The 27,658-nt window shown below is 45.2% G+C and overlaps 3 protein-coding genes across 7 annotated transcripts; 1 reads left to right on the forward strand and 2 right to left on the reverse strand.

The window, feature by feature from the left end:
- Positions 1–307: 307 nt before the first annotated feature.
- On the reverse strand, positions 308–17,628 carry iftap (intraflagellar transport associated protein). 3 transcript variants are annotated; one of them, XM_021573163.2, is made up of 7 exons: positions 17,507–17,628; positions 14,605–14,793; positions 14,211–14,371; positions 13,238–13,312; positions 12,840–12,903; positions 781–944; positions 308–516 (listed from the first exon to the last, which is right to left on the reverse strand). In XM_021573163.2, the coding sequence occupies exons 2-7, from the start codon at positions 14,735–14,737 to the stop codon at positions 409–411; spliced, it is 705 nt and encodes a 234-aa protein (XP_021428838.2). In that variant the 5' UTR covers positions 14,738–14,793; positions 17,507–17,628; the 3' UTR covers positions 308–408. The 3 variants fall into 3 exon arrangements, with proteins under 3 accessions (XP_021428838.2, XP_021428853.2, XP_021428848.2); XM_021573178.2 differs by lacking the exon at positions 17,507–17,628 and adding an exon at positions 17,437–17,491; XM_021573173.2 differs by lacking the exon at positions 17,507–17,628 and adding an exon at positions 15,564–15,953 and having other exon boundaries at positions 309–516.
- Positions 16,569–19,744, forward strand: rag2 (recombination activating gene 2). Its single transcript, XM_021573150.2, has 2 exons — positions 16,569–16,813; positions 17,878–19,744. The coding sequence occupies exon 2, from the start codon at positions 17,892–17,894 to the stop codon at positions 19,491–19,493; it is 1,602 nt and encodes a 533-aa protein (XP_021428825.1). The 5' UTR covers positions 16,569–16,813; positions 17,878–17,891; the 3' UTR covers positions 19,494–19,744.
- Positions 19,745–20,111: 367 nt separating this feature from the next.
- rag1 (recombination activating 1) lies at positions 20,112–27,205 on the reverse strand. Of its 3 annotated transcripts, NM_001124737.1 has the most exon segments (5): positions 21,883–23,639; positions 24,325–25,129; positions 25,132–25,161; positions 25,163–25,466; positions 25,608–25,933. In NM_001124737.1, coding segments are annotated over 5 exon segments (3,222 nt in total).
- Between the last annotated feature and the right edge of the window lie 453 nt (positions 27,206–27,658).

Raw genomic sequence — 27,658 nt, forward strand, 5'->3', positions numbered from 1 at the left:
CACACAAATTACCTCTTACACACAAACACAAATACACAGCTTTTCTGCTGTGTGATGACTGGTGGGCCAAGCCTCTATGTTCCTGTGTCGTCATTCATCAGTGACCAGTCTCACAGCCCAAAACATTGTGATTATTCCTGATCCAGAGGAGAGAATTCAGATAAGCTGTGCCATTAGCTTAGCACTATTTACAGTACATGAAGTCTGTGCTGCTGTTGTGTTCCTTTAAAATAGTCCTTTTCAAACACAGTTTTGGTGTTGCTCTGTTCTAATATTACACTTAGTAGCAGGAATGACAGGAAGGATGCTGTTTTCAGGAGTGGTTTATTAGTCCAGTTAAATGGTAAGTTGGGTAATTTGATGTGGTATGACACAAGGCTCTCCCAGACAGTGGTCCCTGCACAGAGGTCATACACCAGTGTTGAACTGTGGTAGGAGATGTTTGCTAGACAGCACAACATTGTCGTAGTCAAAGTTCTCATCCAGGTTGAAAGGCAAAACCTCTTCACTGTCACTCTGTGAAAAGTCAATGACATGAATTAAGTTGCCTATACTGTATATAGACAGACCCCTCTCGCATGACTTTAGCACAGAAAGACTGGCTTATATAACAACACTTATGAATGATTAACATAACTCTCAAACAAAATATACCAACTGCAAGTTCCATTTTCCTGGTCAACTAATTGCGGAGTCAACTAAGCTGTTCCTGGGGTGGGTAAATGTTATCTTCATCTTAGTGTCTTTATGTCATAGATTAGTAAATGTCCTTTCTTGTACCTGTCCCTGTGGTGGCGTGTCCTGCTGCTGTCCTCGTGTCCCCGGCCGTGTCCCCGTCGTCCTGCCTGTGGAGGTCAGGTCCAGCTGGGTCAGATGACAGAAAGAGGGCAGGTAGGCAGGGAGTTCCTCCTCCACCTCCCCTGGTAGAACCCGAACCCCACCATCTGAGAAAAGAGGAGAGAAGACACACAGGATGAGGACTCAACAGTGTCTTCTTTCTGCTTCTAGCTGTCCTTCCTCAGTAACTTGAAAAAGAAGGAGAGAACATCACACAGGATTAAGACCCCTCTTTGATGGTATGCACAGTTCACGGAGTGTGGCTTGAATAGGATTCACATAGTGAAACTGAACTGACCATTAAGTTTTCACTCAGAGCAGCCGGCCTTTTCAAGTGGCACTCCTTGAAAAGTTAGATAATTTTAGTTAATTGGGATTCAATAGCTCCTGAAGATCTAAGCCATTGTATTATTTCCAGAAGATCAGAGTAAGTACATCATTATGCAAATTATTATCACATTGGCTTTGTTCGGTGCCATCATCAAACACAATTCAGAAGTGTGACAATCAAATTACAGAAAATGAGAAGTGACTCTTTGTTCAATTAAAATCAGACTCCAGTAGGTTAGAAAGGGCTGCTCATCACCACAATTGAATTGTATCACTAGGAAATCGTGTATAGAAATTATAATTTTACGAGTAATGATTTTACCTCCTCAAGTTCTCACCACAGTGGGCACTACACACTGTAACATAATACAACTCCTGCAAAATCCAGCCGCGAGCTGTCCAGTGACGCAAGCCTACCAGACGAACTAAATACCTTCTATGCTCGCTTCGAGGCTAGGAACACTGAACCATGCATGAGAGCACCAGCTGTTTCGGACGACTGTGTGATCACGCACAAAATGCACAAAACGCCAAGGTAACTTGTCTAAATGATACCTCGTAGCATTCGCATCTGTAACCATGAAATGCTTTGAAAGGCTGGTGGCTCATATCAACACCATCATCCCACACAACATGGACCCACTCCAATTCACATACCGCCCCAAAAGATGACGCAATCTCTATTGCATTCCACACTGTCCCATCTGGACAAAAGGAACACCTACGTGAGAATGCTGTTCATTGACTACAGCTCAGCATTCAACACCATAGTGCCCTCCAATCTCATCACTAAGCTAAGGACCCTGAGATTAAACACCTTCCTCTGCAACTGGAACCTGGACTTCCTGATGCGCTGCCCCCAAGTGGTGAGGGTAGGCAACAACACATCCGCCACACTGACCCTCAACATGGCGGCCCCTCGGGGGTACCTGCTTAGTCCCCTCCTGTTCACCCACGACTGTGTGGCCGCGCACAACTCCAGCACCCTCATTGTGTTTGCCCACGACAAGGTGGTGGTGGTAGGCCTGTTCATGGACAACAATGAAACTGGCAGTGTGGTGCCAGGACAACAACCTCTCCCTCAACGTCAGCAAAACAGAGCTGATCGTGGACTACTGGAAATGGAGGGCCGAGTACACCCCCATCCACATTGACAGGGTTGTAGGGGACCAGGTCGAGAGCGTGAAGTTCATCGGTGTTCATATCACTAGGGAATTATCATGGTCCACACACACCAACACAGTCATGAAGACTGCACGACAACACCTCTTCCCCTCAGAAGGCTGAACAGATTTGGCATGGGCCCTCAGATCCTCAAAAGGTTCAACAGCTGCACCATCGAGAGCATCTTGACTGGCTGCATCACCGCTTGGTATGGCAACTGTTTGGCATATGACTGCAAGGTGCTACAGAGGGTAGTGCGTATGGCCCAGTACATCACTGAGGCCAAGCTCCCTGCCATCTAGGACCTCTATGCCAGGCGGTATAAGTGAAAGGCCCTAAAAATTGTCAAAAAGACTCCAGCCACCCAAGTCATAGACTGTTCTCTCTGCTACCGCACGGCAAGCGGTACCGATGCACCAAGTCTGGATACAGTCCCAAAATGGTTTGCATGTCAGCAGTCAGGTTTTCAAGATATTGGACATTCAAGAACCAAAGTGTCACTTGACACATCATGATGATGTGTTTTTCATCATATAATAAATTTTTTGAGCAAGAGACAAACCATTTTGGGACTGTATCAACACTGGATTAACGAAAAGAATAGTTGTTTTTGAGTGGAGTTTTCCTTTAATTTAGCAACTACATGCTTCACTCCATTTCAAAAGATTTTCACTCAACTGAACACGCCCCAGGAGTATCTGTCTTTCTGCTCCTCCTGTCAGACACATCCGACTAGTGTCGCACGGTATATCAAAAATAAGGTACTTTTCGGATACTAGAACATGAAAAACGGTTCGGTACTTCTGTGAAATGTGTCTCACGAATCACGCCTGTCTATCTGCACAGCCGACCCCTTATTATAGCACGCACTGTGCCTGCTCCACTTACTCATGACACACTTGAATAATGCAACACGTCATGTAGAAATGTTGAAACTGTTGATTACTGTTCACAAAAGAATGCCCATAAAGGCTAAAACACTTTACAATGGAAGAAGATAGCTTCCAGCTCTGTAAGCTACCGGTAACTTTCCTAGCTAGATGACAGCTAAAGCTGACATCCATTCACTACCCTAGTACTTTGTTTGTGATAATATGCAAACCAGAAGGCAACATATGCTGATTTCAAAGCTGATTGCCACTGAAAACTTTATTAATTCACTTACTCCTGTCTACCCCAAAGATGATCTATAGAGTGTTGAGGAGGAGGAGCCCTGTGAACCCATTTAGTCATTCATTGTTGGCATTGGTGCTCTGTAGAGTTGCTATTTTCTCGAGTAAATTAAATCGTGACATTCCTGGAACTACTCATTATACTAATAAAGTCCAATTAAATCAACAAATAGTATAAAAAAGGTTAATGGTACAAAACGGTATACATACTGTATATGTGTTGGCAAAATCACTACATATACCATCGAGCCAAGCGGGGAGAGGCTGCCCATTGACAATTCCAAGACCAGTCAGAAATGTCCAGCTAACCCTACCTCAATGACACCAGTGAATTTCAAAACTGAACTTGGATCTGCATTAAGTAGCAATGATATCCTTTGCCACCATTGTCTTACGACACAACAGATAGCTCGAATCAGTCATGACAATTCAACAAAACAATAAATATTTTTATTTACATTGAATTTCTTAGTGACATGATTGTATAACTAGCAACAACGTTTTGATGTTGAGGGTGCAGTATTTAGGAAGTTTAGCAATGAGGATGAAAACTAGCATAGTTCAGCTAGCCAGCTAGTTTAGCCAGTGAAAACAAGAGTGGGACAGGATATAGCTGGGCGCATATGCACTCTAGGCTAATTCAGTGCACAGACTTGAGTTTTTATGCCCTGATATCAGGAGCTGGCAGCGAAAAGTTCCATTAAATTGGGTGGTTCAAGCCCCGAATGCTGATTGGCCGACAGCCGTGGTATATCAGAGCGTATACCTCAGGTATTTACTGATTAAATTAAGTTGGTAAACAGTTTAGAATAGCAATAAGTCACCTCAGGGGTTTGTGATATATAGCCAATATACAGAGCTGTGTCCAGGCACTCCACATTGTGTCATACATAAAAACAGCCCTTAGCTGTGGTATATTGGCCATATACCACACCCCCTCGGGCCCTATTGCTTAATTATACAATTCAGAGACTGAAACAAATCCATCAGATGTATATTTATAATTTTGGTAATGAGTATCGTGATGGTATAGAGCAGGGGTGGCAAACCCATTCCACGGAGGGCCGAGTGTCTGCAGGTTAAGACCTAGACAACCAGGTGAGGGGAGTTCCTTACTAATTTGTGACCTTAATTCATCCATCAAGTACAAGGGTGGTGCGAAAACCCGCAGACACTCGGCTCACAACCAAAATTCTGGTATCGTGACAACACTAATCCAAACAGGACACTAAGCCTGCTGTAACTCTGCAGTGAAACGAATCTCTATCAAAATGCAAAGCCACACTACGAACCCATATTTCCTCTGACAGTTTCTCCAGAATACAGATCCTGCAGCATGCAGCAGGGGGACTCAACAACAGCATGAGAGAAAGGGTCACAGACAACAGGTGAGGGATGGTTGGCTGGCTGGCTGGCAGGCATATGAAAGACATCAATGGGGCGGAGGAGATTTAATCTGAATTAAAAAGGCCTTGGTCGGCTGTAATCATCTCTGCCAGCCAGCTAATGTAACCCACATCCAGAGAACACAGAGATGAGAGAGAGAGAGAGAGGAGCCTCAAATAGCAGGACCCAAAACACGCTCCTGATAATAGGACCCTGACCAAAACATCAGGGCGATGGAGAGCGATCAAACTGAAAAGGACAGGCCTAGACAACTGTCAAAGAGAGGGTAGGTATACAATTATGTGTCTCCATGCGTTCATAAAAGGGAATTTAAATCAATTAGAGAGGAGCAGAGACCATTAAATATTGACACTTCTCCTTGGCTTGGCTTGGCAGCCACAGGGCCGGTGTTGATCCTAATTAAACAGCTAATTACTCTCACTGTGAAAGTCACACTGGGATGGGAGGATGGAGCAGGGGAGGGGAGGTGGAGGGAGACGAGAGGATGAGGAAGCAAGACAAAAAATGAGTTGGTGAAGGGACACCACCTTGTGTATTATGTGCAGATGAGAAAGTCACACATTGAGCACGGTTACATGCACACAATAATACGAGTCAGATTAATATACATTTGTTTAAAACATTTAGATGCTTTGCAAGAAGAACAATTTCCCTAATAATTCTGTTTACATGGGCACATCTGAAATCAGGCTACCTGATGGAACTTTTGATGCAGAAAATCGGCAATCAAAATAAACGTTCTACCACAGTGACCATGTTATATTTGCGAAGCCTATTTGATTCTGAGTTTGGACATATAAAGTTTGTTTATGAAAACTTTTTCTATGATGCATACTTTTAGTTTTTGCGAACTCTCTTCACTCACTCATAAGAGGAAGGCTTGTGCTATCAGTGCTGCCACATGCACAGATCAAACACACCTCTGGAACACCGATTAAGCGGTTTACATGTCCTAATAATTAGAAAGATTTCTCAGAAAACCAGGTGTTTTAATCGGTGTATGCTTACTTTGATTTTGACCTTACACCGATTACGATAAACAGAGTAAGGTTTACATTACTATTTTTACACTCGGGCTACTGACATTATCAGTTTAATATCTAATTATTAGTGGGCATGTAAACTAAATATAGGTAAACAAGTACTCTCTAAGGATGTTTTACTTAAAGACAAAAATCACCTGGAGGACACAGCTACAGTGGTTTGTTATGTCTTGGAGACACCTTTAGTCAGTGTCAGAATGGGTAATCAAAAATAAACGGGTCTTAAATGTGAACAGTTTCAGGAAACTAGGCGTATGTCACAAGCCACGACTTCACAGGAGGGACATTTGAATGTTTTTTTTATCAAAATGCATTTTTTGGGGCAGAAATGCCTTCTGGAGCATAACAAATAACAAACTTGCATGCCATCTGTAAATATGAATAAAATTGTTAAATTACGAGCCTTGTTGGTTAAGCCACAGAAAAAGTGAGCAACCTTCCCAGTAGCCATTTGGCTGAGATAATGAGTGGGCTGGACATGCCGAGAGAGGGGTTCGGATTGGTCTGCCATATAGAGGGCTTCTGTCTATTTCAGCTGGTCAGTCTGTGTTGCTAATCCTGTCTAATGCGGCTTTTTTTTATGTATCGTGTAGTGGAGCTGCATACGTGTTGCTCTCCACTTTCTGGAGGATCGAGTTTTGAAATCAGTACTATTAGAGTATGATAGCTAAGGAGATGAAGAAAAAACCTGTCTCCGGATTACATCTTCAAACTAAGGGCAACCGTGGCATGGCATCCGTGACAGGGAGACTCGTCCATGACGTAAGATAGTCTAGTTAGCTACATTTTCAGATATTACACGTTTGACAGAAAGTGGTTTTATTTCAAGCTAAAGTGTACTGTTAGCTAGCTAGATAACGTTAGCTGGCTGGCTCCCTAGCTAACGTTACGTGTATGACGTTATTATTCGTCTCCCAGAACCGTTTGCTTTGCTAGTTAGAGCCTAATGTTAGCTAGCTAACATTGAACCTGGTTGGTTAGCTCCCAGCAGATTCATGCAGGGTAGTAACGACATGATTTGGCACTATGTTAATTGTTGTTTAACTAGCTAAACATTAGCTGTCTGGCTCGTTAGTTAACGTTACATGGTGTGTGTGATCTTACACATTGTTTACCTAGCTAGGTTCATTGTTTGCCTAGCTAGCTAGCTACATGTCTTAAGCTAAAGTGTATTGTTAACCAGCTAGCTAACGTTAAACCTGGTTGGTTAGCTCCCAGCAGATACATGAAGGGTAGTAACAACATGATTTGGCACTATGTTCATTGTTGTTTAACTAGCTAACGTTAGCTGGCTGGCTTGTTAGCCAACGTTACGTGATGTGTGGGACCTTACATATTGTTTACCTAGAGCTAGCTAGCTACGTGTTTTGAGCTAAAGTGTACAAAACCGTTGAATATGGCCGGTGTCGGTAAAAGTCGGCAAAAAAGCATAATACAATTGTTGCCAGCGTTTTTGACACAAAGATCAACTGTACTGGTTGTTCATGCTCTGATCTTGTCCCATCTTGATTGCTGTGTGATAATATGGTCAAGTGCAGCAAAGAAAGACTAGCAAAACTGCAGCTGGCTCAAAACAAAGCAGCATGCCTTAACCTTAACTGCTTGCCCTTAACTGCACACACAGAACTAACATCAACAGCATGCATGCATAGCCTTTCATGGTTGAGGAGAAATTGACTCTTCTCTTCTAGTCTTTTTAAGAAACATTTGTATGTTGAAAATGCCTAACCACTTGTATAATCTATTTGCATACACTTCAAACAGACATACATACCTACCGAAGGCACAGCGGTCTAAGGCACTGCATCTCAGGCTGTATCATATCATAACCAACGGCTGTGATTGGGAGTACCATAGGGTGGCGCACAATTGGCCCAGCATCGTCCAGGTTTGGCCGGGGAAGACCGTCATTGTAAATAAGAATATGTTCTTAACTGACTTGCCTCATTAAATAAAGGTTAAAAAAAATAAAACATTTAAATACCCCACCAGACACGCCACTATGGGTTTCATCACGGTACCCAAACCAAAAACAAATGTAATTCTTCGTTCAGTTGTGTAGAGCCATAACACTGTGGAATGCTCTGCCACCAGATGTTACTAAGGCAAAAAGAAAGTTTAGCTAGAAAAAAAAACATATTGTATCACAGCGCTTCTCCTCTGTCTAAACATCTAATTTAACTGTAATTATTATATAACAGTGTGTATATATGAATAGTGAGTAAATAGTATTTTTGTTGTCTCCTGGTGTATTTCCAATATACACTCGGCTGACAGTTTATTAGGTACACCACCCCTTTCACAAAAATATTTCACTCCAACAGACAGTGAGTCAAGTGGCCGTGATTGGGAGTCCCATAGAGCGGCGCACAATTGGCCCAGCGTCGTCCGGGTTTGATCGGGGTAGGCCGTCATTGTAAATAAGAATTTGTTCTTAACTGACTTCGTCTCGTTAAATAAAAATAAATACATAAATGGCGTGGGGATTGTTTTCCTGGCACACGCTAGGTCCCTTGATACCAATTGAGCAACGTTTGAACGCCGTACCTTGTAGAATCCACACCCCGAATGAATTCAGGTTGTTCCAGAGGCAAATGAAATTGAGCAAGTTGGAAATTGAGCAAGTTGAGATGACTAAACTGCTTGGAGTATCCCTAGATTGTAAATTATCATGGTCAAAACATATTGATGCAGTCGTAGATAAGCTGGGGAGAAGTCTGTCTATAATAAAGTGATGCTCTGCCTTCTTAACAACACTATCAACAAAGCAGGTCCTACAGGCCCTAGTTTTGTTGCACCTTGACTACTATTCAGTCGTGTGGTCAGGTGCCACAAAAAAAGGACTTAGGAAAATTGCAATTGGCTCAGAACAAGGCAGCACAGCTAGCCTTTGGATGTACACAGAGAGCTAATATGAATAATATGCATGTCAATCTCTCCTGGTTGAAAGTGGAGGAGAGATTGACTTCATCACTACTTTTATTTGTGAGAGGTATTGACATGTTGAATGCACCGAGCTGTCTGTCTAAACTACTGGCACACAGCTCAGACACTCATGCATACCCCACAAGACATGCCACAAGAGGTCTCTTCATAGTCCCCAAGTCCAGAACAGACTATGGGAGGCACACAGTACTACATAGAGCCATGAATTCATGGAACTCTATTCCACATCAACTAACTCATGCCAGCAGTAAAATTAGATTTAAAAAGCAGATAAAAAAAACATCTTATGGAACAGCGAGGACCGTGAAGCAACACAAACATTGGCACAGACATGCATACACACATACGATAACATACTCACTATACATACACATGGATTTAGTACTGTAGATATGTGGTAGTGGTGGAGTAGGGGCCTGAGGGCACACAGTGTGTTGTGAAATCTGTGAATGTATTGTAATGTTTTTAAAATTGTACAAACTGCCTTAATTTTGCTGGACCCCAGGAAGAGTAGCTGCTATATAAAGTACAAAAAATATAAAGTACAAAAAAAGTACAAACTCAGTACTAGATGGGTGTACCCAATAAACGAAATGTATAACTTATTTTATGTAATATCTTATATTCTTGTATATAACTGTTCTGTACTTTGTCATGTATTATTACGTTTTATGTGGACCCCAGGAAGAGTAGCTTCTGCATGTGCAGTAGCTAATGGGAATCCTAATTCACTAAACAAAACCTTACATATACTTTTCTCAGACGCAACTAAAACCCATCACAGCAGCCATCACCCCTGACAGTCAGATTCATTCAGACGCTGAGCGGTCATCGATCCTGTTGTAAAGGCAATTACGATGTACTCAGTGTCAGAAAGACGCAGCAGAACCACCTTCCCCAGCACTCCCCTCCTCCTCTCCACCTGCTTTTACGCCCAGCACATTGATAGCTATACTGTACATGCTAATCAAGGTGGGAGTTCACTGTCAGACGTTTGTGGGCATCAGCACCTTGGACAAGCAGCCAGGGTGACATTGACACCCTTCCAGTGATTTTAACACTGTTTGGCACAAAACACTGACACTTACTTAGTCAACCCTCTCTTCATTACCAATCCCCTTTCCCCATCAAGTTAGGAAGGACACACGCCAGGCCTGGCTGCAACCCCATTGTAAACACCCTCACAAATCAAATCAAAGTTTATTTGTCACGTGCGCCGAATACAACCTTACAGTGAAATGCTTACTTACAGGCTCTAACCAATAGTGCAAAAAAAAGTATTAGGTGAACAATAGGTAAGTAAAGAAATAAAACAACAGTAAATAGAACAGCTATATACTGTACAGTAGTGAGGCTATAAAAGTAGCGAGGCTACATACAGACACCGGTTAGTCAGGCTGATTTAAGGTAGTATGCACATGTAGATGTGGTTAAAGTGACTATGCATATATGATGAACAGAGAGTAGCAGTACCGTAAAAGAGGGGTTGGCGGGTGGGACACAATGCAGGTAGCCTGGTTAGCCAGTGTGCGGGAGCACTGGTTGGTCGCCCCAATTGAGGTAGTATGTACTTGAATGTATAGTTAAAGTGACTATGCATGTATGATAAACAGAGAGTAGAGGCAGCGTAAAAAGAGGGGTTGGGGGGGCACACAATGCAAATAGTCCGGGTAGCCATTTGATTACCTGTTCAGGAGTCTTATGGCTTGGGGGTAAAAACTGTTGAGAAGCCTTTTTGTCCTAGACTTGGCACTCCGGTACCGCTTGCCATGCGGTAGTAGAGAGAACATTCCATGACTGGGGTGGCTGGGGTCTTTGACAATTTTTAGGGCCTTCCTCTGACACCACCTGGTGTAGAGGTCCTGGATGGCAGGCAGCTTAGCCTCAGTGATGTGCTGGGCCGTACGCGCTACCCTCTGTAGTGCCTTGTGGTCAGAGGGCGAGCAATTACCGTACCAGGCAGTGATGCAACCGGTCAGGATGCTCTCGATGTTGCAGCTGTAGAACCTTTTGAGGATCTCAGGACCCATGCCAAATCTTTTTAGTTTCCTGAGGGGGAATAGGCTTTGTCGTGCCCTCTTCACAACTGTCTTGGTGTGTTTGCACCATTCTAGTTTGTTGGTGATGTGGACACCAAGGAACTTGAAGCTCTCAACCTGCTCCACTAGAGCCCCGCCAATGAGAATGGGGGCGTGCTCGGTCCTCCTTTTCCTGTAGTCCACAATCATCTCCTTAGTCTTGGTTACGTTGAGGGATAGGTTGTTATTCTGGCACCACCCGGCCAAGTCTCTGACCTCCTCCCTATAGGCTGTCTCGTCGTTGATCAGGCCTACCACTGTTGTGTCGTCTGCAAACTTAGTGATGGTGTTGGAGTCGTGCCTGGCCATGCAGTCGTAGGTGAACAGGGAGTACAGGAGGGAAATGAGCATGCACCCCTGGGGGCTCCAGTGTTGAGGATCCGCATGGCAGATGTGTTGCTACCTACCCTCACCACCTGGGGGCAGCCCGTCAGGAAGTCCAGGATCCAGTTGCAGAGGGAGGTGTTTAGTCCCAGGATCCTTAGCTTAGTGATGAGCTTTGAGGGTACTATGGTGTTGAACGCTGAGCTGTAGAAATGAATAGCATTCTCACATAAGTGTTTCTTTTGTCCAGGTGGGAAAGGGCAGTGTGGAGTGCAATAGAGATTGCATCATCTGTGGATCTGTTTGGGCGGTATGCAAATTGGAGTGGGTCTAGGGTTTCTGGGAAAATGGTGTTGATGTGAGCCATGACCAACCTTTCAAAGCACTTCATGGCAACGGTCGTGAGTACTATGGGTCTGTAGTCATTTAGGCAGGTTGCCTTTGTGTTTCTTGGGCACAGGGACTATGGTAGTCTGCTTGAAACATGTTGGTATTACAGACTCAATCAGGGACATGTTGAAAATGTCAGTGAAGACACCTGCCAGTTGGTCAGCACATGCCTGGAGCACAAGTCCTGGTAATCTGTCTGGCACCGCAGCCTTGTGTACATTGACCTGTTTAAAGGTCTTACTCACGTCGGCTACGGAGAGCGTGACCACACAGTCGTCCGGAAGAGCTGATGCTCTCATGCATGCCTCAGTGTTGCTTGCCTCGTAGCGAGCATAGAAGTGATTTAGCTCGTCTGGTAGGCTCGTGTCACTGGGCAGCTCACACATACACACACAACATGTTGTGGAGGTGTCTGGTTGTTACTGTTGGGCTCAGCATCAGGGTTGGAGTTAGGGCCCTGTACCTCTGTGTATGGAGATGTAGTTTGCACGCGGTCTATGTATCCCTCACTGCTAAATGAGGACAGAGAGAGCAATACACCACAGAGCAGAGAGCCATTGCCCTTAACACTAATTACAGGGCCGGGGCCACAATTTGCATGTATTAAAAATGCGTAATAGATGGTAATGTATTTCAAATGAATGGCATGACTAGCCTTATTACAGAAATAATATGCACATGACATTAACTAAATCCTATTAGAAGGTGAACTGTTAAATGTCTTCTAGGGCTTACTGGCAAACTTCTTCATGTTTCCTTCTTTACATGGATTATTAAGAATATATTCTACTTTTCACTGAGATTTTCCTTTCTTTGAGGAAATAATGTAAGAACTCTGGAGCGCTGTAATTTACTGTCAAAGAAGCTTCGATTAATGGAACCATTCTCCGTGAAATAGCATTGTGGACTCAAAGGCTCATATCAATACTGCATGGCAAGGCGATAACTTTCTAATTCTACCGTAATCAGTGAAGATTAGGATAAATTAATGTTAATGATGATCCATGCACACTCTTAAATTACTTTAGAAGAAACAAGAATGCCATTATACAATGCCAAGAAAGTTATTTTCCATCTTGTACAATGCACTAATCTAAAATCAGTTCTGGAAACCGGAGAGTTATGAGTGAGAGAACAAGATGCTGTACCTGGGTCAGCAGTTACATCTCCTTCCTCCTCACTGAAGTCCCCAACATCCAGGTAGTTATCCAGCTATACACAGAGAACAATGGAGAGTTACTCTTCAATCAACAATTCTCAAATCAGAAAACAAGAGAAAGTGATTATTACTTTTCATGTTGTGTATATTACTGTAGTAAACAAGTTATACATCTGTATTTTGATCGATAGAGAAAGTATATAGCAGTTTATAATATCATCATGAGTCAATGTGTGTGACCCTGACCGATGTCAGTGACAAATAAATACTTAACAAATTGCAAGCAGTTTTTCTAAAAAATATGCACTAACATAAATATTACCATATTTAATATACAGTATGGAATTGGGATATTACAACAACATTACTTTAGTCCACAATATCAACCTTGAGAGTTATGCCTGGTGGACGACAGTCTCCATTTCCACAGCTGCCCACAGTCACTCCAGCACCTAGCTCCACCTGCAACCAAACCACAGTCACAAAGAGATACTCACTGCCAGATACTCATGCTGTATATGACCACTGCATTTTTGCTCAAGCAGTTTAACTGTCATTATGATCTCATCAGACACTAAGAGCTCTGTGGGGTCGTGGCCACTACTTCTGTTGATCTATGGCTCCAGTTACATATACGAATGTGTTTGGACAGCTGAGTGCCTCTAAGAGTCCTACAGATGCTGTAGGATCTTGTGCTCACTCAACTCTTCCAAATAATCCCCAGTGAGATTAATTGGAAACCAAATATGGGATCCTATCCCAGACTTTCAGTTTCAGTGTGTAACTTGCTGATGTGTAGTATTGATTACAGCAGAGAGAACCTTTAATCAGAATCATGGTTAAATCAATAGCTGGCATAGCCTGAGGTCCTAAGTACTGTTCATGCTCCAATGTACACATCTGAAGTAAACCTTCCTGCTCCTGAAACAATCCACTAATTTGGTTTAGGAAAATGGGATAACACTGAAATAGATGGAGGGAACAGAAATAAACCAAGGGAGACCGACAGAGAGAAAAAGAGAGAGAGAAATTTTATTTTATTTTAAAAATACCTTTATTGGCCCAATAGTTACATCATTAAAACACGGAACCAAGCTCCCCCGATGCCCCACACCCCTACAAAGTCCTCCAGAAGGCTTGTTAGTATTGTCATAATGTAGGGCGGCAGGTTTGCAAAGAGAGAGAGAATGAGAGAAAGAGAAAAGAGAAAAAGAACAAGAAAGAGCAAGAGAACAAGAGAGAGTAAAGGGCTGAGACAGGTGAAAGAGAGGAGGGATTGAAGCCTGGTGGGGTGAGTTTACAGTGTAAGCCTTGAGTCAGTCAAGCCTGTAGGAAAGAGACAGATCTAGGTGTCACTGACCTCCTCCTGATCAGCAGGCAGGACACAGACACTCTGCTGTCCTCTCCTCTCTTCTGCTGCATCCTCTTCTCCATTCCTCCTCAACTCCCCTGATCTCTCCATCTCCCTAGAGAGATGACTGGGTCCAGAGGGCAGAGTCGTGTGTCCCCTCCCAGCACTCCCTGTGAGAGGGAGATCAGAAGAGAAAATACATCTGTATTTGTATCAATTTAATACATGCCTGTAAGGTATCAGCTCTACATGTAATGAAGTCACAACCCGAGGGCCTTTGAGACCAGGCTTGGGGCAATTTAGTTTCCAATTGAATTGCAAAAAATCCTTATGGAAACAAATTAGGTGTGTGAACTGCCTGTGAGACTGACCTGGAGTCAGTCATTGTGTGAAGGAGCCTGACCTGGAGTCAGGTGTGTGAAGGAGGACAGGAACTGGTCGTAGGTCTGTTCTGATGAGCTGCAGAAACACTTCAGGGTCTCCAGGACCACCTTGTCATCAGCCAGACCACCTGAGCCACTCTCCACCCCAGGCATCCTGCCACCCAAAACAGGCCGGCCTGGTACACTGGCAACCCCTGGGTACAGCTCACCTGGGGGAGATAGGAAAATGGGGGAGGGAGAGAGATGTTAAAATCAGTAGCACAGCGGCCATATTGTGCACCACGCGGTCTAAGGCACTGCATCTCAGTGCTAGAGGCATCCCTACAGACCCTAGTTCGATTCCAGGCTGTATCACAACCAGCCGTGATTGGAAGTCCCATAGGGAGTGGCGCACAATTGGCCCAGCGTCATCCGGGTTGGGGTTTGGCCGGGGTAGGCCGTCATTGTAAATAAGAATGTTCTTAACTGACTTGCCAAGTTAAATAAAAGGTTAAATAAATAAAATAAAAATTAGCTAGGCCCAGGTGTAATTACCCTGCTGCCGACACTCTGCTCAATCCCAATCACTACAGGGGGAACAATTAAGCATCGCATTAAACAGTGATAAACACTGCAGCAAGTATGATCGTCAGAACATCACAACTGTCACTGCGCCCATTAATCAAAACGGGAATCTTGCAGGAAAGGACTTGTCAGGTATTGAAACATTATAGCGGGGACAGAAACAGGTGCTACAGCACTTTCTAATGACTCTGTTCTACCAATTATACTCTTCAAATCCCTGCATGGCCTGGGATCCATCTCCATGGCTCACTGCTGAGCCTGCCACACACACACACAACTGCAACGACCCAGCTGCAGCATAAAGCAGACCACTGTGTAGGTACCTTAAGGAACTGACTGACTGAGCTGGTTTGTTATTCAGTGCTGATTTGGAGGTGTATTATCTTAACTCATAGAAAAAACATGCCCACAGTACCTATTCAGCTGTTAGGAATGGAGCTTTAGTTCCTGTTTCTGGTGCTGGAGGTACCCCCCTCTAAGCAACAACTCAAAGAGACACAGGTGCTCCGCTGCTTGTTTGTTTTTGAGTTCTAACGTTCTTCCAGGCAATTGTGGTTGCAGCGTTTGTTTTGTATGCTCCCTGAGCCTTCTCACAGCCCCTCCAAAAACACAAAAACATTATGCTAATGGTTGTCAGACAGCTGCTTCCAGCTCACTGTGTGTTTGTGTGTGTGTGTGTATGTTTCTCTCTCTCCTCCAGTAGACTACACAATAAGTGGTTAGGCATAATAGAAAAGGAATTCAAGCTTGAGTAGAACTAGAAATTAAAAGGAAATAAAGCTGTGCTATTCTCTTCCCTTTCTCTTCTTTAACACAGTATAATGTAAGTCATGCATCAGGTTCAGTGTACCATGTGAGGACATGAATCACAGTCCCACTGACTGCACATGGCACTACACACATGCCACTTAGCTGTAGTGTGGAAAATGCCAAACTGTTCACAGAGGGGATAATGATGGCTCTCCAGCTAAAAAATGGGATACATACAATGAGGCCCTCTGAATGTTCCACAGCTGTAATGACACACACAGGGAGAGAGACAGGGAGCTAATGACCACCTTCCCTTAGATGTAAAAGCAATCTGACAACAATAACGTGGCTGTACTCAGAGTAACAAAGCCAGCTTTTACACTGTCACTGTGAGGAGTCCACAGGAGAGGAATGCGATGGAACAGGGAGGATGAGCTGAAGAGAGGGGCTGGAAGGATTGGTGCACTACATTTGCAACTATATAAAGGGCTGGCATTTCCATTAATTGCAAACAGACTGCCTTCAAACTGTAGCAGTCACAACTGTAAGCTACCTTTGGTTCTTCAAGGTTCAATCACAAGAGCAATGACAAAACTAAAGCACAAAAACATTGTTCTTTGCAGAGAAACAAACTCTACTGTGCACAACCTATGATTACTTAACAGTGATTGTATTACCAGCTCAGTCTTATTGCAGTGTAGAGAGCACACCTGCCTGTCAGCAGCAGTCACAGACAGTTAACCTCAAGATCTGTAACTCATCTGAGTTAATCGAGCTTCACAAACTCTGTCAACCACTGTCTGTCTACACAGTTTAGTACTAAAGATACACAAAGACTAGCCTAACTTATTACAACATTCCACAACACTGTTCTTCGAGACGTTCAAACAGTAACGTTAGCTACTTGAGCAGAAGGTAAGCAATGCTGAAATTCTACTTTCAATGGAAGATTTGACAATGATCGTAGTAACGTTAGCTATGATTATAACTCCAATGGGACAAGAATGTCTAGACATGATCTATAGCTAGCTAGATACATTCATTGTCACATTGGAGTTATAATCATATAGCTAGCTAGATATATATTTTATATATAGTAAGGATTGTAGAAAAGTTAGCTAGCTATTTTATGTCCTAAATTATCTCTTTAGCATAAAGACAGCATACGTTAGATAAGTAACTTAGCATAGCCGTTATTACTGTCTAATTGAGCAGGACATCGCAATGGGACCTTACTAACTAACGTGATTAAATGTAGCAGAATGCTAGCTAGATGGTTTGCGTTGTTTACGTACTGTTATATAAAAAATCACAGTTTCTCATTTAAACCATCTTTAGCTATATCTCTGCACATCACATCATAGATGATTATTGCCGAGGCTAATTTAGGCTAGCTAACGTTAGCTGGCTAGCTAACTTCCAACTAAGCTTAGCCAGCCAAACATGACCACAGCAGGCTACCACATATACTATTACAATCGAAGCTGACACTTGTATCATAGTATTATGTTCAATGTTCACCAAAATCGCTAGCTAACCCGTGTTTAGGAAAAATTGTTAGTTAAAACACGAGTAAAAGGTTGACAACAGAGCGTCGATTTACGTTACCTTCGCTTGGATTTGCGTAGAGCAATGAATGTTGGGAAATGAGTCTTTTGGCTATTTAATTGCACGAAAAGAAAGCGATTAAAAACTACACACTAATAGGAAATGTATCTGACAGTATTTTCTGCAGGTCATAAACGAATTTAGAATAAATAGTTCCTAAATAGACAACAATGAATAAATTGGACTGAATTTTTTTTTTTTATCCTACTTGTTCAAACATAGTAAAAGGGCCTTTTCCTTTTAAGACACACAGTTCTGTCACTGATAATCAGACCATATAATTAGAAAGAGACAGACAACCCATGTTTAAAATCCTTCAGTTCAAAAGCAGCAGCTGACTGAGACAATTTTGTGTTGTTGTTTTCCCACAGCCACCTGCGGTAGCATGTCTCTGCAACCACTGACTGCAGTGAACTGTGGCAGCCTCCTGCAGCCTGGCTGCTCCCTGTTACAGCTGGATGGTGACATATTTCTGTTCGGCCAAAAAGGCTGGCCCAGGCGCTCCTGTCCTACTGGGGTCTTCGGGGTACGCCTAAAGCATGGGGAGCTCAAACTGCGACCCATCTCCTTCTCAAATGACTCCTGCTATCTTCCCCCTCTGCGTTGTCCCGCCGTGACCCGCCTTGAGCCCCATGATGGACACCCAGAGGGCTACCTCATCCATGGAGGCCGAACCCCAAACAACGAGATCTCCTCCAGCCTCTACCTGCTGACTCTGGACAGCCGTGGCTGCAACCGCAAAGTGACCCTGCGCTGTCAGGAGAGAGAGTTGGTGGGAGAGCAGCCAGGGCCCCGATACGGCCACACACTTAGCATGGTGCAGAGTCTGGGCAAGCGGGCCTGCGTTGTGTTTGGGGGCAGATCCTACATGCCGGCCGGGGAGCGGAGCACAGAGAACTGGAACAGCGTTGTGGACTGCCCTCCTCAGGTGTTCATCATCGACTTAGAATTTGGCTGCTGCTCTGCCCACACCTTACCTGAGCTCACTGACGGCCAGTCCTTCCACCTAGCTTTGGCAAGAGACGACTATGTCTACTTCCTTGGTGGCCACACTCTGTCGTCTGACTCTCGTCCTCCTCGTGTGTTCTGCCTGCGTGTGGAGCTCCTGCAGGGCAGCCCTCTGCTCTCCTGTGAGCACCTGGACACCGGCCTGTCCATCTCAAGTGCTATTGCCACCCGTGTGGGGCCCTCCCATGAGTACATTATCCTGGGTGGGTATCAGTCAGAGACCCAAAAGAGGATGGAGTGCAGCAGTGTGGTGCTGGATGACTCTGGGATCAGCATCGAGCCCAGAGAGGCCCCTCAGTGGACAGGGGAAATCAGCCACAGCCACACCTGGTTCGGAGGCAGCTTGGGTGGAGGGAGCGCTCTGATTGGGGTCCCCTCTGAGGGCAGGCCAGCCCCGCCCGAAGCACATTACTTCTACCAGGTGTGCTTCCAAAAGGAGGGGGAAGGAGAGGGTGAAGATGGGAACCAGGGCTGCAGCCAGGAGTCCACAGACTTTGAGGACTCCGCCCCTCTGGAGGACTCTGAGGAGCTGTACTTCGGCCGCGAGCCCCATGAGCTGGAGGACAGCAGCGAGGGAGAGGGGGATACGTACAATGAAGAGGATGAGGAGGATGAGACCCAGACAGGCTATTGGGTCAAATGTTGCCTGGGCTGCCAGGTGGACCCCAACACTTGGGAGCCCTACTACTCCACAGAACTGCTGCGGCCAGCCATGATCTACTGCTCCAAAGGGGAGGGAGGCCACTGGGTCCATGCCCAGTGTATGGAGCTGACTGAGGGCCTGCTGGTGAGGCTCTCGCAGGGAAACGGCAAGTACTTCTGCCTGGACCACGGGGGCCTGCCCCGCCAGGAGATGACCCCGCCACGTCAGGTGCTGTCCCTGAAGAGGAGCCCCATGAAACCCCAGCACAGGAAGGGCCCAATGATGCCGAAGATGACACCCGCCAAGAAGCGCTTCTTCAGGAGGCTGTTTGAGTAATGTCTGACCATGCAGTATAGTTATACTCACTCATTGATCAACTGGTTCAAAATATGTCATTCTAATTATATGGCCTAAATGCCATATCATTGTTTGATGTGCCATTGCAGCAATTTACTGTTCTCAAACTTATAAGTAAACTGAATAATTTGTTGTGCTTGTTTTTTGATTCCTTACAGTGTTCAATATTTTATGTAATAAACTAAAGTTTTGCCAAAAAATGTATGAAACCGAATTGAATAAAAATGGAAATTAATCCCAGAGTCTATTTGCTTCATGTTCTACTCCCACATATTACACATAGTGACTTTGTGGCTTGCTTTGTTCACCCTCGTTTTTGTCAGTCATTATTCTTCATTATTCTTTTAGAATATTTGAGGTTTGTCAAGCCAAATTTTCTTTGGAAGGTAGGCTAATACTGCTTGGACTGGCACAACTGTATGTAAACCTATAGAATATAATTTATTTTCTGTGGTTGAATGTTTGTGACAAAATATGTTATGATAAAAAAATTACATTGATCAGTTCACACAGGTGTAATAACATAAACCAACACATAAGCTCAGTTATCAATGGCAGAATCAACAAATATTTTGAATAAGTTTAATAGTGTGATAAATTGTTTGCTACATTTTCAGTACATTAACAGTATTGTAGAGAGGTATGAACAAATACTTCAGTAATCGTGAAACAATAAAGGCCAATAAAACCACCAAATCAAATGAACAAACACATTAAACAAGTGAACAGTGAACAAATGTGCAACAGGTATACGTATCATTATTTTCATTCAAATAAAACAAATGAGTGAGTGTTTTTGGCAACAGTTGTTATTTTCCTGAGTTTAAATGTACACTTGAAACATGACAAAGCAACAGATTGAATACACCGCTGATATGAGATTCACACAAACCATATCCATCATCCTTCATGAAGCAAACGCAATTTAATAATGGAAATTACATTATTTAACATACCGTCATGTAAAACGTGATGTTATTATGTGACTGTTGTTTAAACTAAATATTATACATTATGAAAATCTGTACATCATCAGGTTAAAGTCATGACAGTAAAATAGAGCTAGAACACTTAATGTGTCAAATATAAAAATTGCCTGTCACAACTCAAAATGGTGTCATCAGAGATAAACAATAACATCAATCAATCAAACAAATAAACTATCAAATCATTTCAGTTCCCCTCAAGGCTCACTTGCTTCCCTGTTTACTCGCTCCAGAAGAAGCATAGAACCAGGGTGTGTGAGGATTCAATAAAGATCATCTAAAAACATCCTTCTGTCAAGCCTAGAGGTGTTAGGCCTAGTAATGGAGCCTACTGCATTTTCATGCGGTCAACAAAAAGGGCTGTTTATATGTTATTTTATGAAAAGAGGTAGAATGGTATTATTTCTCCTTCACTGTGCAAATGCTAAAACAGATAAAGATGGTTTCAAAGTCACCCAGGCCCCCATTTTGGACTTCAGGACCCAAATATGAAGCTCTAAAGCAATATTTTTAGATGGCAGCCCTGAAACGAAGACAATTTGAGTCTATATGATTCCATTTTGCTCCAGGACTGGAGATAAACTAATACACTGATCATAAATGTGAGCTCCTTTATCACAATTTCCATTCCATGACTTACAGTGCTTTCATTTGTTCCCATAAATAAACCCACTGGATAAATTCATGGATGTGTCATAACCCATGCAATACAATAAACTGTCCCACATTTCATAGGCACCCAGAGATAAAACACTATCAAATTATTATGAACTAATATAAAATACCAATATAAAATGCAACAACATTTGGGAATTATGTATGGAAATTAAATTTAAGGTAAAAAATATTTTCAAATGTCCTTAGAGTAAATAATGAATCAAATAAAAAAGTGCCACCTTTTTTGGATTATGACAATTAATAATAATGTTTTTACAGAATAAAGTATCTTCCTCTTACATCACTACTAATACATAGTTCATATTGTAGAGTAAATATTAAGATTAAAACAGAACAGCAGGGGCGCACTGGTCATCTGGCTTTTCGTGGAAATGCTATACTAGCGGGTCCATTTTTTAGCCTAGTGGACATGTCTAACTTTGGTTTTTTTTGCACAAAATTATCATTATCTGGCTAATAATTGGGGCCTCAAGGGAAAATGTTTTGCTGGTGTGGGGGACTAGAGGAAAAAAATGGGCTGCTGTGTGGGCCTCAAGGAAAACACTGGGCTAACATGCTAGGAATGCCAGGACTGATTTTTGGTCCCAGACCACCCCTGCAGAACAGTACAGTACAGACAGATTAGAATTAGACATGCTCCTGCTAAAACATATCCCTCCTGTAATCCATAAAGTTCCAAAGAAATGTCAAATTATTTATTTTTTTCAAAAGTCTGGGACATCCAGTGACATGTCAGCATCCTCCTGTGTCTCCTGACTCCCCACAGTGTCAATGGTGGCCTGCAGAGCTTTGGCAGAGTCCTTGTGAGCTTCCATGAACTTCTGCAGGTACTTGGATGTGTAGAGCCAGTGGTGCTTCAGCACGTCCTCCAGCTCAAAGGTCTTGGACTGGCGGGCATTCATCTTCCTGAACCGTCTGAACAGCTTGTTCCCAGACTCATTCCCCTCGCTGGCCCAGGCCCCGATGGAGCCATCCCTCTCCACAATCTCTGGCACATGGGCCAAGGTCTTGTGCAGGTAGTTGGTGATCTTTCCGTCATACCTGTACTTGAAGACGGTGGAGAGCAGCTCTGCAAAGCGTTGGGAGTTGAAGCTATACCGGCAGAGCTCGTCTGGGCACTCCTTGGCCGGGCAGGTGGAGCGCCACACAGGCTTCATCTGGATGTAGAGCCCCATCAGCTCCCTCAGAGCTTCCTGACGCTCCTCTGAGCACACCAGCTCACACACTGCCTCCACTGCCTCCCGGGTCATCAGCTTCCGTGCATAGTTCCCATTCATCCTCATCACAGGCTTCAGCTTCATCTTCTTCCTCAGCTGCTTGTCCAGGGCGGCCCGCCAGCTCCGACGCTGCTCCCGGCTGGGGTTTGCCTTGTGATAGACCTCCCCTATCTCATCCTGGAAGATCTTGTAGAACTCAGTGGCATTGCCGATATCACAGTGCAGGGCGTCCAGTGTGGGCTGGGTCTCCATGAAGGGCTTGGCAGAGACGCCTTTGACTCGGTCTCGCAGCTCTTCAGCTGACTCAGAATGAGGGTTGGTCCTCCAAAGTTCGTAGCGCTCCAGGTTCTCGTCATGGCTGCGGGTGACAGAGTGGAGAGTCATGTTTTGGGAGGCCTCTGCCCGAGTGGAGTCACACAGCGTGCAGATGTAAGTGGAGCCAGAGGCCTCCAAACCCTCCATCTCTCGCACCATCTTCTCATCATAGCCCGTGCCCCGGAAGTGGAAGCGGAAGGAGCGAGAAAGGCCGCCCACAGACAGGATGAGACGGCTGTGCTTCATAGCATTCCTTTCGGCCACCACAGGCCCCAGGACGCCTGTGAGAGTCTCGTGGTCCGACTCGTCCACAAACATCAGGCTTAGCGGCTTGCAGGACATCTCTGAGTTGGGCTTGGGCTCCCGGAAAATGGTGATCGCCTCATCTTCTCCCTCAGCTTGAATAGAGACGGACATGATGGTGAAGGAGAAACGCACAGCCTTTTCCGGGACGGCCGGCCCTCCGCCATGCTTCTCACTGACGTCCCCCATACCATCGCAGGACTCCTTGATCATAACGCTGAAGCCCGAGGTGCAAGCACTGTCCTCCAGGCCTCGCTCTCTCAGCCCCTCCATGATGTCCTCCTCCAGGTCCTTCAGGGCTGACACCAGGGCCACGTCGTAGCGAAACCGTCGCGTGACTGTATCTGCTGGGGAGTCGTCTACCGAAGCGATCCACCCTGATAGCCCATCAATGATCCCCACATGGCAGGATGTGGACACACTCTTGAGAGCCGGCTGCCACTCAAAGGGGTGGTAGCCTGGGAGGAGCTCCTTCTCTGCAGCGCGTAAGGTGTGTAGTGGCTGGAAGATCTGGCGCCCACTGGTGGCCTTGACGGTGCGGTACATCTTGTGGTACTGGCTGCAGCTCAGGAATGTGTTGACCCGGATGGCCAGACACACAGCAGGATGCAGGCCAAAGCCCCTGCCTGGAGCCGGAGAGAGAGAGTGAGAGAGTGATGGAGAGAAACAAAGGCAGATATTATGTATTATGAGTACCAAGACATGTTTATGAATGAGAGAGCTGTCATCGACCTCAGTCACTAGTTAATTCTAGCACTCTGATGATAATTTCAGTATGGAATATCTCTTAATTGCACCCCTGCATTTGCTGTCATTATGAACGTTATGCAGAGGACAGCAGGGTGAATCAGTGAAGCTGCCATAAACTGATGTATTGGCTGCAGATGAAAACAGACACCAGCTGGCCTCTATTCCCCAGAGTGGAGTACGATGCTGCCTGTATAATTTGCAGATACAAGTGGTGCTGATGTTGTTGACAAGAGTTGTTATTGTGCATTAGAGAGAGTGTGAAAAGGGGAGAGAAAAGAGAAGGGGGGAGAAAACGAGAGAGGGGGTGAGAGCGAGAGAGAGAAAGCGAGAGAGAGAAGGGGTGAGAGAGGGAAAGAGAGGGAGAGGAGCGAGAGGACAGAATGTGTAACAAGATTTTCCATTTACAAATATCCCACAGAGTGGGTAGTTGTCAATGTTTATGTGAACTGCATCTTTGAACAAATGCAATACTCGAATCTCAACAATAAGTGGCTCAAATCCTGTGATTACATTAGATCATATTTGTTGTATGTGTGAGCTACTGAATGTCCAGACTCCTACCTTGCATCATGGCCTCCAGTTCGTCTGCCTGCCGGTGTTCGTTTCCAGCCCTCAAAGCTAGCAGGAACAGGGTCAGGCACACCGACTTGGTGTCTCCACCTTCTTCCTTCTCTGCAAACACCTTCACCTGGGTCTTCAGGTCCCTCAGCCGGTGCTTCTGGGCACGCCTCGTCAGTGACAAGAGATGCTGTCGGGGCCTTCCCCCTTTGTTGACAGGCAGGAAGTTGTCCAGGCTATTTTCCGCTGACTTGTGGTCCCCATCCACTTCCTCCAGATGGTGACCCAAGCAGTGGGCTCTGAAGGAGTCCAGCCGTACCTGCTCCCCACAGCTCTCTCTGGGGCAAAGCAGCGGCAGGGAGTGCAGGACCCCCAGGAAGCCCTTAGCTGGGGCAGTAAGGTCGGCAGGGCCGCAGGGCAGGGTGCAAGCCGGGCAGTGGGGGCCCAGAGAGTAAATATATTTAGCGATGCAGCTGCGGCAGAAGAGGTGTCTGCAGGGGGACTGGACGGGCTCAGACAACAGGTGGTCACACACCTGACAGGTGACTGAGCTCAGGAAGTCCACAGGGAGGTCCTCGGACAGCAGTCTGGCACTAAGGTGCTCTTTCTGGCAGAGGGTGATGCTCTTCACCCACTGAGCTCTCTGGACGCTGGATCTCACCCAGGGTCTAAGTCCAGGTCCCTGGGGAGGATCTATCACTGTTCTCCAGGCTCTCTTCTCACCAACAATAGCAGCATTATCCTGGAGGTCCCACTTGGTCCTCTTGGCCAGGTGTTGGGCTCCACGAGTAGGCTTCCTCCTCTTCCTCCCTCTCCTCTGTAGTGAGGGTTTCTTGGGGTGGCAGAGGAGGCAGAGGGTGGTGTGGGGTCTCCACCCAGGGACATGGGTCCTGGAGAAGCTGCAGAAGCCCCCTCCTCGCATGGCCAATGTCCAGCAGCGCTGGCAGAAGAATGGTGGATGGACGACCTCCATGTCCCCCGCCACGTCCACTTTGAAGACCTTGAGGATGACCTCTGGCCAGCTGGTGGCCTTGCAGCCCATCCTACGCAGGGCACTCATGCTAGCCTCGTCCAGAAGCCCCTGGACTTCATGCTCTGGACCTTTGGCTTTCCTCAGGGCCCCGCCACAGAGACGGCACAGACACCTGCACACACACACACACACACAATATGGATATTACATAAACCAAAAGTTTGTCTCTGATCTTCCAGTATGTTTTAAACAGAGTGAAAGTACATTTCAGAGCTTGTCGCTGATTAAAAAACACTCCACTTCCTCGACTGACCTGAGGTGGTTCATGTGTGTGTCCATCTCCTGGAGTTTCAGGTCCACTCTCTTTCCCGGGCCCTCTACGTTCTCCTTGCTCTTACCCCCCAGGCAAAGCTTCATCACACTCCCTGGGAGACCCACCACATCCCCCACAGTTTCCCCCAGGGGTGCAGAGGCCACAACACCAGACAAGGCCCCTCTCTCTAGCTGCATCTCCCCGGGCAGTGGGGCCCTCTCCATGGACCTGACCCGGAACAGCTTGAACTTCCAGTCTGAGAACTTGGAGTAGGGATGATGGAGCTCGGCCGGCATGGAGCACCGGGGGGCATATGTCTCCTCCATAGTGTCAGCAACGGCTCTGGAGGAGAGGAGAGGAATAAAGGAGAGGAGAGGAAAGAAGAGGAGAGGAGAGGAGAGGAGAGGAGAGGAGAGGAGAGGAGAGGAGAGGAGAGGAGAGGAGAGGAGTTAGATTATCAGTCCTAGTCCAACCAGTTTAACTTAAATCTGGTGGAATTTATGTACAATGTCCTCTGTAAACCAGTGAACAGGGTGGACATTTGAGACCTGACCCAGTTCTGTATTGTACCATAAGTGGCATTTAGATCTTCTGTAAAATGCATGAGACATTCAGGGATCGATCCACTACCAAACAAACTTTATTTCTATCTTCCCCCAATCCTGGTGCTCAGGGAACTGCTGTGGCAATTTTTGCCTTGGAATTGTGAAATGTATAAATGGACACACCTATCCCTGGAGGGCTGTCAATCACTTTTATCAGTCATTTTCTAGGCTGGAGACAGAATTGGAGCCCCAGGAGGCTCTTACTGGCATTTGGAGCACCCAGAAAAAGAAATAATTTTTCATTTCAGAAAAATAATTATACAGGAATAGGCCTATATTTTTTATATGCCACTTGAATTCAGAGGAAACTGTTCCAATTGGACCCTGAAGTAGTTATTTTGAAGGGCTAAGACATCAACAACATCCTCATTCTCATAGTCAACTGCTCGTATACAATAATACCATGTGACTGTCAATGTACATTTGCAATGCTATGTCAACCAATGTACATTCATATACATGCAAGTAGCTCCACTATCAACACGTCAATTAAACCAAAGAACAAACACTCTTACCATGTCTCATCATTGGCGTGCCCATAGTGTCATTTTCCTTCTCTCCATCTCTGTGTGTGTATGTACCCAGTGTGATTTTTCCCTGGGACGTTTGGAAGTCTGCTTTACTCCCAGCTCTCTTTGTATCTCTCAGACTGAACTTTCATTAGAGTCTAACAGCTGAGTCACCCACTGTGTGTGTGTGTGTGTGTGTGTGTGTGTGTGTGTGTGTGTGTGTGTGTGTGTGTGTGTGTGTGTGTGTGTGTGTGTGTGTGTGTGTGTGAGAGAGAGAGAGCTGGGCCCTTACCTTGTTTTTCAGTCTCAGCTGGTGTCAGTTCCCTTGGGCCTCCTCTCCGCATGGGGGCACAGGGGGGACTTGGAGTCACAGCCTGCACAGTGTGTGTGTATGTTTGTGTCTATCTCTGGGCCTTGGGCTGATTCTTGGCTTGGTGTGTCTCCCACTATGGATTGTTACTCCATGGGAAGGATCTCTTTCTGTCTGTCCCTCTCTTCCGCCCTCTGGTATTTATACCCCGTACGGAGACCCCAACAGACAAACACTGCCACCTGAGACTCAGGCAGCTGATCAGAAAACAATATGAGGTTAACCTCAAACACACACACACACACACACACACACACACACACACACACACACACACACACACACACACACACACACACACACAGTAGTACACAAACCCACAATCCTAAACAGACATATCCATAAACATCAAAACACACACCTTCAAACACATACACACTCACAAACACTGCCAGTACATTAACACCTCACACTCCTCACCAGGTGGGGACTCTTTTGTGACACCCCTCCCCCTTTACCAACCTCCATCTGTGGATTCAACTCCACCAGGTGGTCCAAACTGTGAAAGGGAGAGTGGTGAAAGAATACCAGTACAGGGTTTTTATGGAGAACACAGTGTATAGCCAG

The sequence above is a fragment of the Oncorhynchus mykiss genome, chromosome 2 (assembly GCF_013265735.2).
Source record: "Oncorhynchus mykiss isolate Arlee chromosome 2, USDA_OmykA_1.1, whole genome shotgun sequence".
NCBI lineage: Eukaryota > Metazoa > Chordata > Actinopteri > Salmoniformes > Salmonidae > Oncorhynchus > Oncorhynchus mykiss.